The sequence below is a fragment of the Haemaphysalis longicornis genome, unplaced genomic scaffold (genome assembly GCF_048455015.1).
Source record: "Haemaphysalis longicornis isolate Haplotype H1 unplaced genomic scaffold, Haemaphysalis longicornis Haplotype H1 scaffold_1, whole genome shotgun sequence".
NCBI lineage: Eukaryota > Metazoa > Arthropoda > Arachnida > Ixodida > Ixodidae > Haemaphysalis > Haemaphysalis longicornis.
Genome location: NW_027526203.1, coordinates 354239673 through 354258132, shown reverse-complemented (window position 1 = coordinate 354258132; position 18460 = coordinate 354239673). Strand labels below are relative to the sequence as shown.

Here is an 18460-nt window from a genome sequence, read left to right as displayed (position 1 = left end):
CCTGTTGACCATTGGAACTTTTGGTTATATTATAAATTCTCGCCCTCCGGCGAGCCGAGGCAGCAAGTCGTTGGCATCGAAGCAGGACTTTACGTCATGCTGTAAGCAGTCCAGAGGGCTGCCTCCTGTATCCTCGCTGCTCACTTTAAAAACAAGTTAAGTTTTGCTCTCGGCTCTTCGTCGTTCGAAACAGAAGCAGCTCCCCTGCTCACTGCTCGTTCACCACGGTACCACTACATGACGGAGGCGGCGGCGGTCGCTTCATGGACACTTTCCGCCAGTGGGTCATTCCACGCCAAACGACCCAAGTTGTGCTGCGACATGGAGCCCCTGAAGTCCTAATCACGGACCGCGGAACGGCCTTTACCGCGGAGCTGATGCAAGGAATCTTACGCTACAGCAACACGGATCACCGAAGAACGACGGCGTACCACCCCCAAACGAACGGACTAACAGAACGTCTGAACAAGACAATTGCGGATATGCTGTCCATGTACGTCGACGTTGAACATAAGACTTGGGACGAAGTCCTCCCGTATGTCACGTTTGCGTACAATACAGCGACGCAGGAAACTACGCAGATGACACCGTTCGAGCTTGTCTACGGAAGACGACCGACTACGATGCTCGACGCCATGCTTCCGCATGTAGAAGACGACGATCTCAACGCCGACGTCCAAGGATACCTTCAACGTGCGGAGGAGGCCCGCCAGCTCGCTCGAGTTCGTATAAGGGACCAGCAGCTGGTGGATGCAGGCCGCTACAACCTCCGACGCCGAGACGCCGAGTACCAACCAGGGGATCGTGTGTGGGTTTGGACTCCCATCCGACGACGCGGACTGAGCGAGAAACTTCTGCGACGGTATTTCGGACCCTACCAGATTCTGCGACGTGTTGGCCAACTTACCTACGAAGTGATCCCCGATGGTGACTCCGGCACATCACGACGACGTACGCGGCCCGAAGTCGTCCACGTGGTTCGCTTAAAACCTTTCTACGAACGATGACGAACTTTTATTTTCATTTTCGGACTGTCGCTTATGTTAGCATCGGGTCGATGCACTCTTAGAGGGGGGGTAATGCCGCGAACCATGCATTGGGTTTGTTTATTTGTGTTTTGCTTTTACCGCCCGGCTGCGCCGGTCTGTGTTATCTCCGTGCCAAGGGAAGCGCGTGTTCCATTCTTTCTTTCTGTGCCGCATGTGTTATCCGTTCAGATAGGGAGAGCATTCCGATCTAACGTGAACATCCCGGAATAATCTTCTTGCATCTACAATGTTCTCGATGCGAATCGACGGTTCCAGAACCACGCGCGCCGAAAGATAAAAAGCCTGCAGAGCAGACGCCGGGGCATTCGATTCTGCGACGCTCGCCGACGCACGTACGCCACTTTGTTGACCACTGCTTCGCCGCCTCTGTATTCTTTTCAGTTGTTAGGGGAGCACAAGTTCGCTCCAATAAACTTGTTTCTTTCCCAAACAACTGCTTCGTCCTTGGCTACGTGACAATATGTAGTATCGTTCTTCCCGCTGATGGCGGCCGATTTCGGAGGTACTGACAGCTGACGCTTTAGAACGGGCCGAAACCGCTGACGGCGTAATTTCAGTCACGTATTGCACATGGGTGGCGCGTTATGAGCAGGATAGTGCTGTATATGTCAACCGCCCAAACGCTATCAAGCGTAAACCTGTTGCCCACACATCTGTTTTCTTCGAAGAAGTTACGCAGTGACTGTACGAGCCGTTCGATAAACGTACTGAAAAAGTTTCACCCTCTCGAGAAATTATCGTCGACAGGAGAAAAGTTTTCCACTCCCACTTACTCTCGTCTCATCGCTTGATGCGCTCTTTCGGCTTTCTAGACCGAATTGTGCAACAATCCGTTTCACTGGATTTAAATCAAGTCTGTTGCTTCCAAGCCGGCAAGCGAACACCGTTCTGAAGAGCGGTAAATCTTGTCCATTGAACCGTCAAGCTTCGGAAAGAGAGAAAGAAAGTTGTGGGCCTTCGTTATCCTCAACCGCACAGCGCTCGCGAAGGAGTGGCCGCATGCTGGCGTTATCGTCGCTCCAGGATGCGCAGCGGGTGCGCTTACCGGCGGAGAAGCAAAAGGAAACAGGGTTCCGCGCATGGCAGGGCAATGTCCACTGGTTTCCCGAGTAATGGCGAACTTAACAACAAGCGTTCTCACCCTCCCTCATTGGCCCAAGGCCACGGAAGAGGGGCTATAAAAAGGGATCGGGTTTGCTTTGTACGGTCACGTTTTCTGCGGCGCACGCTGGCGTTTCATCGTCAAGCAGAAATGAAGTCCATATTTCTAATCTTTCTGCTCGGCCTCTCCGTCACGGTAGCTTGTGAGTACAAAGCTCGACAACTTCCGAGTTTAGAAACGCACCGATAGTGCGCCTGTAGAGCGCGCACCCTGCGTCAGTATTGTTTCGCGGTGTGTCATACGGTATAGTGCATCGTTTTCTGGCGTGATGCATTAAATTCTGAAAGGTCGACTTTGGAATGCCCACCGAGGCAGGCGAGCAATACGTTTGGCGCTTTTCTGCCATAGCGCCGAGACAACGGTCGCCCTTGAAGAAGGCATTGTCTGATACCTTTTAAAGCTCCAGGAATCAATTCGCCAGAAGGGGTCATCAAGTGATCCCGTTCCGCCTACCATTACAATTATAAGCACACTTTCCTTCTTCAGATCTTGGAATTTAACGTTGGTTTGCGGACGCAGAAATTACGCATGCACTAACGTGGATGAAATTACGTGAAATTACGTATTCACTATATATATATAAATATATGTCATAGGGACGGCGAAAAATTTTGTTATAAGCGGTATTTCGATATAAGCGTCCAACCAGGAAACACTGAAGCAGTTGAGCTTTAATTGCGCCACAACTGCGAGGAATAAAAACATAATGTATTCAGAGAAGCACAACTTTAATTCGAGTACAAAAAAAAAAGGCAGCGAGCTTTGGCAACTGTTTGAAGTTATTGCCGGGCGTGAGCAACTCCTGCTCCAATTTGACGGTGCCTTGCATGAGGCTGTAGTCGCCGTGATTAGGCGCCGTGAAGAGCTGTGACTGGCGTCCGAACGCCTCGCAGACTGGAGAGCGAATGAGGAGGAAAGGTAGTGGCAACACTTATAGGGGCGCGCGGGCGTCACGGAACGCCACGAGATTTGCGTTCTGGGAAAGGCCGCAAATGACGTGGCTTGAGTCTGAGGTTGTGTTTGTGAGCTCAAAAAAACGACTACTCGCTCATTCTGGGCCAGAGCGCAATCATGAAAACCGACCGGTTTTGCAATAGGGACTTTGCGTGATGACTGGACAATTTTTTTCCGAGATGTGAGGCCTTGATCTTTGCAAAACAAAGTTTTTTTGACGCCCCCTTGTCGACGACGCTGCTAATTCTACGGTTCGAGTGACGTTGTACGCGCACCGTCGCGTCCACGCCATTGACCAATGTCTAGGAACAAAATTCAATGGCCCTACCACGCATTTGGACCGTTCGTCTAAAGTCGGATGGCGCGAATTCAGCATGACCGGTTCGAAAAAATCGCCGGGGAAACACCGGCTTACATTGACACGACATGTTGACAGCCTGACTCGCCGCTGGGTCGCCGCCGCTCGGAGACATCCCCGCTCGCCTCTTCGTAATAAGCGGGTCACTCTCTTCGTGCGCTTCGAGTAATGCGGTCCAAAATGCATGTGTTGGGGTTGGGACCAGAAGAAATTTCGTATAAAGAGATATTTCGAGTAAAGCGATTTCGTTATTACGCGGGATTACTGTTTGTATATATATATATATATATATAAATATATATATATATATATATATATATATATATATATATATATATATATATATATATATATATATATATATATATATATATATATATATATATATATATATATATATATATATATATATATATATATATATATATATATATATATATATATAACTGGCATGCTGGCGATGGGGCCGAAGCGTGGTGAACACAAAGTAAGAAAACTCGGTAACAGCAACAGCGGACGGTTTATTTACACGTTTCGACTTCGAGACAAGTCTTCTATGGGAATGATGTTCATTCCCGTAGAAGACTTGTCTCGAAGTCGAAACGTCGAAATAAACCCTCCGCTGTTGCTGTTACCGAGGTTTCTTACTTTATATATATATATATATATATATATATATATATATATTATATATATATATATATATATATATAGGGTTTGAAAATGAGGGGGCTCGTTAGGAAATACTGAAAGAAATGCCGGCAGTCTACAACGCCAAAGAAGGCATAGGGGAATGGTTCGATTATTTTTTACTGTTAGTGACGTTACATTGTTATTTTATTATTATTAATATTATTAGGTGAGAAAGAAAGAAAAACACGCGCCCAGAGTGGGGACCGAACCCACGCCTTTCGATTAGATCTCGAATGCCTTACCAATTCGGCTATCTGGGCGACTGTGTTCTCCGTCACTTTCTGGGGTATTTATATTTACCACAACTGTATCTGACGCTTGAGGGGGGTAGCCAGCGCCACTCAGACTACACGGGGAGAAGGGGACCTTCTTTTCAATCCCCGGGGCGTGACGCGAACGTCTGCAACCTGTCATAAGTGGCTAACTGGCGGGAAACCCTCTTATGCTACCTTGGCATCAAGGCTGCCAGAACCGAGGCCCTCGCTAAGCTTTCGCACGATAATAGGGTTTGAAAATGAGGGGCTCGTTAGGAAATACTGAAAGAAATGCCGGCAGTCTACAACGCCAAAGAAGGCATAGGGGAATGGTTCGATTATTTTTTACTGTTAGTGACGTTACATTGTTATTTTATTATCGAAAGGCGTGGGTTCGGTCCCCACTCTGGGCGCGTGTTTTTCTTTCTTTCTTTCTCACCTAATAATATTAATAATAATAAAATAACAATGTAACGTCACTAACAGTAAAAAATAATCGAACCATTCCTCTATGCCTTCTTTGGCGTTGTAGACTGCCGGCATTTCTTTCAGTATTTCCTAACGAGCCCCTCATTTTCAAACCCTATTATCGTGCGAAAGCTTAGCGAGGGCCTTGGTTCTGGCAGCCTTGATTCCAAGGTAGCATAAGAGGGTTTCCCGCCAGTTAGCCACTTATGACAGGTTGTAGACGTTCGCGTCACGCCCCGGGGGTTGAAAAGAAGGTCCCCTTCTCCCCGTGTAGTCTGAGTGGCGCTGGCTACCACCCTCAAGCGTCAGATACAGTTGTAGTAAATATAAATACCCCAGAAAGTGACGGAGAACACAGTCGCCCAGATAGCCGAATTGGTAAGGCATTCGAGATCTAATCGAAAGGCGTGGGTTCGGTCCCCACTCTGGGCGCGTGTTTTTCTTTCTTTCTCACCTAATAATATTAATAATAATAAAATAACAATGTAACGTCACTAACAGTAAAAAATAATCGAACCATTCCCCTATGCCTTCTTTGGCGTTGTAGACTGCCGGCATTTCTTTCAGTATATATATATATATATATATATATATATATATATATATATATATATATATATATATATATATACAGGGTACAGGGTGATTAAAGTTAAGTCAAGTCGACGTCAACAGGTTTTTTTTTTTTAAATAGGCGCTTAGATTTACGCGAAGACAACCTCTACAGCGAGGTTATGCGCCCAGGGGGACACATAATTAGGAGGTAAATAGTGAAGTAGGTGGCGTAATTAATTAGGATTGATTAATTAACTTGTTAGTGGCTGCAGTAACCAGGCATGTTTGTATTGGAAAGTTAAACGCAATCGTGTTTCTACGCAGTTTCAATTGACGGAATTCTAGTGCATCCGTGGTCCGAGATATCAAATGGCGAATTTTAATTGCCGTTCGCATGATTACGCATGCTATAAGTCAAGACCGGCACATAGCTCCTCCCTTATGTTGTGTGTTTCGATAGCGGTTCCGAGTACTGCAGATTGCGATAACGCCAGCCAAGAATGAATGGGTGCCAGTTATCACTTTTTCCTGTGCCTCCACCCCTTTGTCGAACTAAACACCGTACACAGCAGGCACGTCACAGAAGGGAGGAGCTTTGCGCCGGTGCATGCGTAATCATGCGAACGGCAATTAAACTTCGCCGTTTGATATCTCCGAATACAGATGCGCGAGAAGAATTCTGCCAATTGAAACTGCGTAGAAACAAGATTGCGTCTAACTTCCAATACAAACATGCCTGGTTACTGTAGCCAATAAAAAGTTACTTAATCAATTTTAGTTAATTAAGCCTCAGAAATCAATAATTACCTCCTCCTATTTATGTGTCCCCCTGGGCCCATAACCTCACTGTAGAGGTCGTCTTCGCGTAAATCTAAGCGCCTATTTAAAAAAAAAACCTGTTGACTTAACTTTGATCACCCTGTATATATATATATATATATATATATATATATATATATATATATATATATATATATATATATATATATATATATATATATATATATATATATATATACAAAAATTGTCTCGACCATGGTAAAAAAAGAGAACAGATTTAATAACGTTTCGGCCGAGGGACCGGCCTTCGTCAGATACAGACACTATCAGATACAGACACTGTATCTGACGAAGGCCGGTCCCTCGGCCGGGACGTTATTAAATCTGTTCTCTTTTTTTACCGTGGTCGAAACAATTTTCGTGTATTTTCTACCGGCGTCCAGGAAAACATTGTTCTTATATATATATATAGCGAATGAGAAAATGGGAAATGAGGGGCTCGGTGAAATAAGACAGAAAATAAGGGTTGGCAGTCAAGAAAACCTCGGAAAGCAAAGGGGAGGTTGTGGTGGGTCATAGAAACAGATGAAGAATTTTTTGAGTCAGAAAAAAGTGATATATATATATGTATATATATATATATATATATATATATATATATATATATATATATATATATATATATATATATATATATATATATATATATATATAGTAGGAGGTCAATTTTGATGAAAGATAGCCTGGTGCTTAATAGGTCCCTCTTCTCATTAACCTGGGTAATGGGTTGAGGAGCAGCCGGGTCTATGAACCCTAGATCTAGATCTGGAGTTAGAGCTATGACGCCCGACCGGCTTTATAGGTATCTATAACACCGGTCGTGCGTTGGCGTGATGGTCATGCGGATCATGAGCCCGCTCGTCATGGGGGACAGAAGCGCTGACGCGAGTGCAGCCGCACGCGATAGCTATTTGGTTAGTAGCTCAGCAGAGCTTCCATCGTTGTAAAAACAGTTACAATTGAACAAGAAATCGTTGAAAAATCTGTCCAGTGGATAAAATGAGAGAATGAACCCTCTGACGCTAGTTGGCAGGGTGGCATCTTGAACGGCGTTCAAGGTGTTGCTAGCACGATGCTGTACTCATCCATGGAACAGCAGTGCCACACGTGGGTGTCTGCCGCGTGTTCGTACGTGGCAACTGTATTTTTTTCCCGAACAGATGGCCCTCTAAAAGTGTGCAGCAATCGATTTGCCTTGGTAAAACGCTTGGCCAATCCCCCGTACCAGTTTGGGGCATAAATGAATATGGGTGGAGCAGTTTTTCCTACGCAAGACGAAGTTCCTGTCATTTCCTCTGTCATGTCCTGTCATGTACAGGGCTGTCCATGGTCCGTTTTGTTATCTGCATTGTACTTAGAACCTTATTGTTTGGCCGTTTTGCATGCTTTAAACATAAGTGGGTGTAACTTCTTATTTCCATTGTAAAACTTATGGCGATATTCAGATGAATTGGCCGTTTTCTGTCATGACTAACCTGGCGTAGATGGGACGTTGCGAGTGACAGACCTACCCCCAATTCTTCTGATGCGCATTGAAATCTGCTAGCTGCATTTGGGCACAGAGCACGCAAGCGCCGCGCACATGTGAAGTCTACGTTGGTAACGGTTTGTTGGGTGGGTCCAGGGCGCACGTACGTGGACGCCACGGTTATGTTGCACTATCCGACACGGAACCGAGCAGCTACCACCTCCTGCATGCTTGAACCGAAAGCCGTAGTAGGGATCTGACAGGCGGCACGCGGTCTTGTGCATGTACAAGTATTGTGGCTGATACAGGAAGTTAAGACGAACACTGAGACGAACAACATTTTTGCTCTCTTGTAATGTCCACTGCAAAAAACCTTCGCATAAGACGAATATCTGATAATACGAACAAATTTTTACGGTCTCTTCGCGTGCGTCTAAGTGGAGTCTACTGTTTTACCTCTTTTGCGAATAATTAGCGCTTTCGCGAGCATAAAAATAAAAACGCAGTTAGTAGCGCTTTGTGGCGTCCACATCGGAAGTTTCCGCTTTCCAGCGGCTTCATGCTTGCTTTATTTCTTAGTGTAACGGTTAGTTACACCGTGGAAAAGTTATTGTGACACTGTTTTTTTATATTTGTTGTGGGGTGTAATTGCAACAGTAATTCGTTCTCTTGTGTTTTTTCGGCGATGTTTACGAGCCTGATTATGGCGAAGGAGACATACGAAACTTTTTTAGTTCATACTAATACTTTTTCCGCCCTTTGCACCTGTATATGAAGTAAAGAGCCCCCTATTTCCTGCCGCTGTGACTGCGCTTCTGATACCGATGAACCGACAGAACTCCCGTGTTAGAAGTTATGCTACGCGTGTTATGTAGCTTCTGCGCCTAAAACCCCACCCTGAACTTTTTTATTGCTCCAGAGCCCAGGGCTTGCCCTGTTTTTATGAGCACGTCACCTAATCCAAACGTACTGCATTTTTTTAAAGCGGTGCGGATTGTTTGCCGGTAGCGTACGGATCCTTCATACGCTTGGAAGCGCGACTGATAAAAGGGTCAACGCCCGTGCCTGTTTTTCTTTCCTTTTCCTTTGCAGCGAGCCGCCACCCGGGTTGCTTGCAGCCTGTTGCGCCTGGTCCTTGCGAGGCCCACATTCCAAGATTCTACTACAACGCGAACACACGCAGGTGCCAGCCGTTCATTTACGGAGGATGCCGCGGAAATGATAACCGCTTTCCCGACCTGCAAACCTGTCGGCGGCTTTGCCAAGGTGAACCGCTTGAAAGCACTACTTCGCGCTTTTATTTATTTCCTTATCTATAATGGGTGACATATAGTCCGGTGGCCGTATTGGGGGCGGGGTGAAAGCTGCCAAAACAGCGCCCATTTTGTCTAGAGCTGATCCAATGGTCTCAAAACAGTGAGCAATTCATCGGAAAAAATTTGGCCCTAGCTGCACTGCTCAAACAGTCATTAATGTGAAGTATTGATCAGCTTCACCAGAAGCAGGTCAAGACGATTCTGTCCCCGCACTCACGGGCTAGGGAGTGGTTCTCACGGTAAATGCTTTTAAAAGGAACATCCCCTGATCGGAGTGACGGGAATAAGCTGGCAAGTGCCGCCTTCTGTCACAAGCGCCGTGCAGATGAATGTACGGTCATGCTTGCGTGACACTTTCGCAACGCGTCGTCGCGCGGCTTTTACCTGTTCGATGTCTCCATTTCGGTATAGGAGCATTCTACCATCCCGACGGAGCGCGCCGTTACTGTGGAGGCTGCGAAAATCCCCCTGAAGGCTTCTTGCTGACAACTCACTAGCTCGTTTGCAGTTATTTCTGCCCTCAGCCTATCGTAGGGCACAATGGACCAGCAATCTTCGGATGAAGCATCTGCGGCAACAGAAACACAGAGATATTAAAAGGGCCGTATACAATCCATGTTTTCGCCAACCGATTGGCGAATCTCTGCGGCCGCATGAAATGCGTTCCGACGGAACCTGCACCTTGATAAGGGCCATAGGGAGCGTTGTAGCAACCATAATTCGGGCGATGCGTCGCAGGTTGGGGTGCTTTATTCACCCTCATGAATGGTAAAATGGATATCTTAGCGCGAGAGCATCGGCTGTTCCACTTGCGGAAAACCCGTGCTGAGGCAGCAAGAAAGGGGAGCGAGCTCCTTCGTTGCTAGTTTAAGGTTAAAACCGGTTAGTTTAAGCGTTGAACACAGAACGGCTTCTAGTGTGAAAGCTCTAGTTGTGCCACTTGCGAAGTGCACGAGCTAAAACACGGGAAATATCTACGACACGGCAGTCGCAGCCCGCATGCATGCAGGTATGGGAAGTGTGCTTATGTTCGTAAACGAAGAATAACCAAACGGCGCTTCCTCCCGCTCGAGCGCTACCACTTGCATTCACCATGTAAAAGGGCGTCAATTTATTTGACTCACTCGGGCAAAGAGTAACTAAAATATAATTTAAACAGTAGAAATGCGTAGCCACTTGGTTGTTCTGATTGTGTTTTCTTCAGTGCTCCCGTCTCTTTCCCCTATTTTCCCCTCACGCTCAAACACGAATTGAACACATGCTTGTATTCGTCGCTTGCACTCGACCTCGAAACTTAACTCTCCCGCTCTCTCTCCCTGTTCGCAGGCTTCTAAACCTACCACTACGCATCATCGATTCCAGGTCTCCGCAAAAACATTCACCCAATAAAGTGAACTGCTACAGCAAATTGTGTTACTCGTCTCTTTTTTAGTATACAGCCTCAAAGTGTGGTGGCGACTGGTGCCTATCGCTGCTGCCACAGCGCGGAATGCCGTGTTAAAAAAAATACAAGGCCACTCCGTCCTGCGAAGGCGATGACCAGCGAAGTTTTAAACATCGCAGTGAAAAAACTACTAGCCAATAATTTGTTGTGCCACACATTAAGACGTCGGTTACAATGGCTTTGGGACCACTGTGATGTCCCCTGACTGGCGTTCTGGAATCTGCAGACAAAATCTTGGATGATGTCCAACACATGCACGCCCGCCGATGGGCGGTCGCTTGATACAGGATCGGTGTGGCATGGTAAGCCAAATGTCTTCAGTATGAAACGCCTAAACATCTACCTTCTTGGTCCCGACACGGTGTAGGAGCATATTCTTACACCGTGGTCCCGACGCATCCACATTGAAGTCACCGACTGCGACCACAGGGATAGTGTCATCGCAACTAACCCACGCAATGTGGGCAGCAGTAGATACCAGGGTCCCGTTATCACACGCAGTAACATCCTCATCCTGCGAGCGCAGGACATACGGTCACACGCGCGTATGCACACAGAATGACACCAATGCGCAAGCACACACGCCTGTCGCACACGATCCCGGTGGAACCGTCGACATGATACTACGCATCCGACCGCGTTTCGGAGGGGCACAGCACGGTTTTCTCGCTCAGTACGTCCTCTGATTCAATATCGTAAGGTTTCGTTTTTCAAAACTGCTCCCTCATAGTTATCGGGCCCCATGCAAGGAGGGGCCCGCGCTGAAGCTATTCTCAAACCCCTGTCCGACATAGTGCTCTCAAAACCTGACAACATTGCCCGATTTTTAGTAATGCAGTCAGTTGATAGAGACACCCCTGTGACAAGTAAAACAATGTCCCCATTTGCAAATTTTATTGAGTGTGCTAAAGGGAGAATGTACGAACCCAAAAATGTAACGTCTGGTGACATGCCCTGTGACGTAAAAAAAGGAAGAACAGTTCCGCAATCTTCTTAAGTTAACTAGCCTAGGTGACCTCCAGACCACCATCATAACTCACCGAACCCTGAACTTTTAAACGAAGATGCATCTGCTCTTTACAAATAAATATTTGTGTGAGCAAGGAGCAGCCGCTGCAAAGCGTACAACCATCAGGCAGGCGACAAAGCAATCTAGATGAAACATCTCATTTTAATGCCCCAATCAATCATGCAAGTACCTTCACGGCAAGCGCATTCTGAAATCTGAAGTGACACTTTGGACGCAAGCAGTTCAGCCACGAAGTGGGACGAATGCCTCTACCAGGGATACCATTTCGGAGTGTTTTGGCCAAAGAACACCATGGTGGCCAGATCATTTTCTGGTCAGGGAATGCTGATAGCACACCATGCAGGGAACCTCACTTACAGTTGCACCTGTCTAATGACGTTGTACCTTACTGGATGAGGCAGCATTTCGGACGTGAGAATAAAATAGAGGGGAGTATCTGTAAACCATATTCCAAGTTACACTCTAAAAACTGAAATGCACGCCAAGGACGGTGATCCGTTGAAACTGACAAATATTTCGCACACCAATGCGGGAAGGTTCTATACCAGGCTGCACGCTAGCAACGTTAGTCTAGGGGACACAAAAGCTTAGCGTGAGAGGGGCCACTAATAACTACAGAGGAAGTGAAAAGGCCCTTAAAGGGGCCATGCAGACAAAACACGTTTTGTTAATGCGAAAGATTGCTTCGTGAGAATCATACTGACACCACTTTTAACACACACTTCGCTAAAACAAGATATGTCATTAGGAAAAAAGGGAATGACTATGCGACCCACTAGCTAATTTCCCGCAACAGAACCTATGATATCATATGTGCCCAGCTGCACGATTAGTTGAAGCCGGCAAAAGCAAATGCAAATTAAGTACGGCTTATAAGCTTGCGAAGCGAGCTTTTTGCGCTTAAATGTAATGCATATTCATTTTACAGAAGTAAGAATGGTGCCGTAAACAATAAAAGTTACGTAAATACACGTAAGCATATTGCCGCGAAATATGCATTGGGTTTGTTTATTTATGGTTTGTTTTTACTGTCCGGCTGCGCCCGGCTGTGTTACCTGTGTCCCAAGCGATGCGCATGTTCCATTCTTTATTTTTATGCCGCACGGGTCATCTCATTCGGATAAGAAGAGCGTTTCGCCCTAACGTCCCTGGCCTGGAATAATCTTCTGTGATCTACAATATTCTGGATGTAAATCAACGGTTTGAGAAGCACTCGTGCCGACAGATAAAAGCCTGCTGAGCAGACGCCGCGGTATTCGATTCGCGGACACCAGTCTGCGCACGTCACTTTGTTGACTGCTGTTTCGCCGCCTGTGTATTCTTTGACTTGTGGGGGGAGCGCAAGTTGTCTCCAATAAACTTGTTTTTCTTTCAAGACAACTGCGTCATCTTTGTCTTCGTGACATCTGGTGGAGGTGCGGGGTACATGCACTCTAAGCCCTCGTCAAGCAGATAAGCTAGCCCAACTCGTGTGAGTCGCCGACAGTAAGGTCTTCAGCCAGAGTTTGGACCACTTCCGGATAACGTGAAGAAATAAGACGACGTGTAAACTACCATGATCAACGCAGGCACCATGACCAGTGCTTCTAATCCTGCCCTCGTCCTGCAACAGCCCCGGGAACCACCATTGTTCAACGGGTCGCCCGGAGAAGACCCTGAGGACTGGTTGGAGAAAGTGGAGCCCGTCCAAATCTTTTACAGGTGGGATGACGAAGAAACTTTCCGCCATGTGTTCTTCTAATTAGAAGATACGGCCCGAACGTGGCTTGGCGGCAAAATATGCGTGGGACCCGCCGCGGTGGCTGAGTGGCTAAGGCGTTGTGCTGCTGAGCACGAGGTCGCGGGTTCGATTCCCGGCCGCGGCGGCCGCTCTTCTGATGGAGGCGAAAAGCAAAAACGACCGTGTGTACGAGATTTCGGCGCACGTTAAAGATCCCCAGGTGGTCAAAATTAATCCGGAGCCCTCCACTACGGCGCGCCTCATCGCCTGCGTTGCGTCGGCGCGTTAAACCCTACAATCAATCAATCAATCAATCAATTAAGTGGTCGTGATCCTCGTTTAGGAGATGAAGCAACTATTTCGCCGCGCGGACCCCGAAATAACGGAAGAAAAGAAGTAAGCTTCTTAATGCGTGGTGTGAAAGAAAAACAAGTTTATTGGAGCGAACTTGTTCCCCCCTAACAACCCAAGGAATACACAGGCGGTGAAACAGCAGTCAATAAAGCGACATGCGCAGACTGGTGTCGGCGAATGAATACCGCGGCGTCTGCTCTGCACGCTTTTATCTATCGGCACAAGTGCTTCTCGAACCGTCGATTTTCATCCAGAATATTGTAGATCAAATATTATTATTCCAGGCCAGTGACGTTAGGGCGAAACGCTCTCCTTATCCGAATGAGATAACCCGCGCGGCCTAAAAATGTTATTTTGAAGCTGTTATTTTAGGGCGCAGCCCTTTGGCGGCCGTGTCTGGGCTCAGCAGCGTCACCGTCCTAACTGAGTGAATGATGACAAGACGACGGGTGGAAGAAATGGTGTGCCCGAGGACGCGGGTTCGATTCCCGCCAGCGGTAGCCGTTTTCCTAATGGAAGAAACATCTCCCTCGCGAGGGGCACGATCAAATGCAGAGCATTTCCGGGGGCGCACGACGTTAAGTAGTTTGCGTTACGTTAATGTTGTTGCACTTGTGGCAACTGCTGACGAGAGAGCGCGGCGATGAGTGCGTTCCAGCCTCGCCGACAGCCGCCTTTATCACGCCACGATCGCGCCACGCGCGCGCGATGCTGATGTCACGATCACGCCACAGATGTTGTTGATCCCGCGACGCGCGCGCCCCCACCTGTTGGGCGCGCACCGACCGCGGAGAGAGCGCGCGATGCGAGCGGAGAGTAGGCGAGGAGGAGCGGGGCTGACGAGATAGCGCGGCGATGAGCGCGTTCCAGCCTCGCCGACAACCGCCTTTATCACGCCATGATCGCGCCGACAGGGCGCACCTGCGAGCGATGCGGACAACTACGGACGCCAAGAACGGGTGACATCGTGAGTTAAAGAAATCCTCTGCATTTAAAATAAAGAATGCAACATGCGCATCGCTTGGGACACAGGTCCGAGAACAAGTGGATTGTCGTAGCGACAGACTACATGACGCGCTACGCAGAGATGCCGCTCTTCCGAGGGGAACTGCACAAGAAGTCGCGAAGTTCTTTATGAACCAAGTTGTGCTGTGACATGGAGCCCCTGAAGTCCCAATCACGGACCGCGGAACGGCCTTCACTGCGGAGCCTATGCAAGGAATCTTACGCTAAAGCAACACGGATCACCGAACAACGATGGCGTACCACCCCCAAACAAACGGACTTGCGGCACGTTTGAAGAAGAAGATCGCGGATATGCTGTCTATGTGCGTCGAGATTGAACATAAGACTTGGGACGAAGTCCTCCCGGACGTCACGTTTGAGTACAACACAGCGACGCAGGAAACTACGAAGGTGACACCATTCGAGCTTGTCTACGGAAGACGGCCGACTACGATGCTCGACGCCATGCATCCGCACGTAGAAGACGACGACCTCAACGCACACGTCCAAGGATACCTTCAACGTGTGGAGGAGGCCCGCCAGCTCGCTCGAGTTCGTATAACGGACCAGCAGCTGGTGGATGCCGGACGCTACAATCTCCGACGCCGAGACGCCGAGTACCAACCTGGGGATCGTGTGTGGGTTTGGACTCCCATCCGACGACGGGGACTCGGTGATAAGCTTCTGCGACGGTATTTCGGACCCTACCCGATTCTACGGCGTGTTGGTCAACTTACCTACGAGGTGGTCCCCGATGATGATTCCGGAACATCACGACAACGCACGCGGCCCGAAGTCGTCCACGTGGTTCGCTTCAAACCTTACTGCGCAAGATGATGGACTTTTTTTTTGTAGTTGTTTGTTCGGACTGACATTTTATTTTTAGCATCGGGTCGATGCACTCTTAGAGGGGAGGGGGGGGGGGTAATGCCGCCAACCATGCGTTGGGTTTGTTTATTTATGGTTTGTTTTTACTGTCCGGCTGCGCCCGGCTGTGTTACCTGTGTCCCAAGCGATGCGCATGTTCCATTCTTTATTTTTATGCCGCACGGGTCATCTCATTCGGATAAGAAGAGCGTTTCGCCCTAACGTCACTGGCCTGGAATATTCTTCTGTGATCTACAATATTCTGGATGTAAATCGACGGTTCGAGAAACACTCATGCCGAAACATAAAAACCTCCAGAGCAGACGCCGCGGTATTCGATTCGCCGACACCAGTCTGCGCACGTCGCTTTGTTGACTGCTGTTTCGCCGCCTGTGTATTCTTTGAGTTGTGGGGGGAGCGCAAGTTGTCTCCAATAAACTTGTTTTTCTTACAAGACAACTACGTCATCTTTGTCTTCGTGACAGTATAAGTGCGCAATGCTGTTGGTACTGGGAGAACTATGCTTGTTTTAGCTGCACAGCAGTCCGCCGCTTTGAAGTTGTCTAATACGACACTGGCCGATAGGCGTAAGCGACGTTGTCTTACCTGACCCTGTTATCAAGAATACCCCATGTTTGACGAAACAAACGATTACTTTCTACAGCAACAGACATGGTAGCGGAATCTGGGAGGACTGACGGTAGCAAGGCTGCAGAGCGTAATGACGCACTGAAAGTTCGTTTGAATACCCGCCCTTGTGGCATCATTGCTGACGTCCCGAAAACACACGATTTGGCGGGAGAATCAAAATTTTAACCTAAAATGAATAATTTCTCAGTGAATACGGCATCATTTGCTGCCGGAAAAGTGCCAGGGCCACTAAAAAACAAGAAATATTTTGAATAAAACAAGCTTGCATTTTGTCCGCATGGCCCTTTTAAGGGCGTGAAAAGAAGAAAAGCGGAAGGTGGCAGTGGCATAACCATGAATCACGTCGACGGAGGAGATGTTGTACTAGAAAAGCTTGCTAATTTCATAAAACCTAAGGACATAATGGTACCCACAGCCTGGAAAAACGACACCATAAGTCTTGTTCACAAAAAGGGAGATACCAAAGCGCTTCAATATTACAGACCCACCAGCCTACTTTCGGGTATACGAGCTGTTTACCAAAGTAATAGCTCACCGCATAAGTGGCGGTCTAAGTTCATTTCAGAAGCTGCATGCAGCAGTGTGAAGGCTACATTGTTTTCAACAACCCCCCCCCCCCCCCCCCCCCTTCAGGAACGCCTAACTCATCGTGAAAGGTGCCTTGAAAGGACATTTCCATCTTTCCTGTTGGCAGGTGGAACCGCAAGGCCCCGGTGGCGAATGTCCCTTTCCTTCACGGTGAGTTAGGCGCCCTCAGTGGGCGGACTATTGACAACAACGTAGCCTTCACAGTGCTGCACGCAGCTTCTGAAATGAACTATAGACTTATAACACCCGAGAGAACAGGGTGGGTTCAGAAATAGGATTCTCTACAATATATCACATACATGTTGTCAATCAAGCGATAGAAAAATCGGCGGAATATAATAAACCCCTTTTCTGGACATTTATAGACTATAAAAAGAGACACTTCAGCAGTGCTGGAAGCATCGAAAGACCAGGGGATAAAGAATACCTACATGAGAATCCTAGGTGACACATATAACAGATGTATGGGCCAGATTAAACCCACTGAGTAAACAAACCCATTGAGTGTCCAATCATTCGATTTACTTGGCACCCAGACACAATCTTTCAGATTAAGTGCCGATTGGTGGCCGAATGCTCGAACAGGGAGGGGGTGTGTGGCTCCATTTTAAACGTCGATTTACGGTAAAAAATTAAACCCAGAGCTCGTACGCAGCCAACTAGCGGGCCTCTCCCAACCACTGGGAAAGCCGGGGCACCGAGGCCGGTGGAACGGTTGTAGCTGTTCTTTCTGATGAGTGGTGAAGACGAAATAGTGAGGTTCTTTTGATGCTCGGGCCGAGAGGATCATCTCGGTTTGCCCCGATGACCGACGTCCGATGCTTGAAGAAGGTGAGGGATGAGGATTGCCTTTCTTGCTGGATATTAGGTTTATTTACAATATTTACATTACTCGAAGTATTTACATCAGGACACAATGACGGTTACTTTGACACTCTGCCCGCAGCATCCTGTTCGGTCAAGATCTATACTGAACTACATCCCTCTGGACCGACCAACCGACCGACCGACCGACCGACCGACCCCCGGACAAAACCCAACACTCTGGTTTTGATCCCAAAAACCACGCCTCCATAGGGGCCGTTCAAGAAAGAGTGAAAACCCTTTTCAACATGATTCATATAAACCACGGATTGACCACAAGAACAAACCAATCCTAAACATGTCCCCACCTGCGGTCACATGACCCAACACTATCTCTCCTGCAACTCCTAGTACGTTTCCCGCGTACGTTATTGCAACCGACCAGCAAAGACAAGACATCTGCTACCCAAAGTCACTGACCGCGTGGAGTGGTCACACCATTACGCTAAGCGGACGGCACCTGCTCAAAGCCAAATCCGAACGCTTAGAGCGGTCTTCGCGCGGCTAACGCGCTCGCCGGCACAGTGAGGGAGTCTGGCTGATCCCCTCCCCAAACTGAGGGACCCCGCTGCCCGCCGCCTGACTCGCGGGAATAGTGTACCCCGTTCAGCCAGTGGGTGTCCGGCGGCGGGCTTCGAACCACGCCATCTCCCGCAGACGAGACAGAGGCCCAAACCACTGCCTAGGCAACGGATGCGGTATGCATGGAAGTCCATTAAAACCCACTGAGTGTCCCATCACTGTTTAAATGCGTCCAATCAATCTTTTAGCTAACGCTAGGAATGCTCGGAATGTTCGAAAGCAATTTTGATGATGATGA

General features: G+C 47.9%; 1 protein-coding gene across 1 annotated transcript; it reads left to right on the top strand.

Annotated features, from left to right (window-relative positions):
• The first annotated feature begins 2227 nt into the window (after positions 1-2227).
• Positions 2228-10525, top strand: LOC144154912 (kunitz-like toxin PcKuz3). Its single transcript, XM_077686027.1, has 3 exons — positions 2228-2353; positions 8894-9067; positions 10444-10525. The coding sequence occupies exons 1-3, from the start codon at positions 2302-2304 to the stop codon at positions 10449-10451; spliced, it is 234 nt and encodes a 77-aa protein (XP_077542153.1). The 5' UTR covers positions 2228-2301; the 3' UTR covers positions 10452-10525.
• Positions 10526-18460: the final 7935 nt, after the last annotated feature.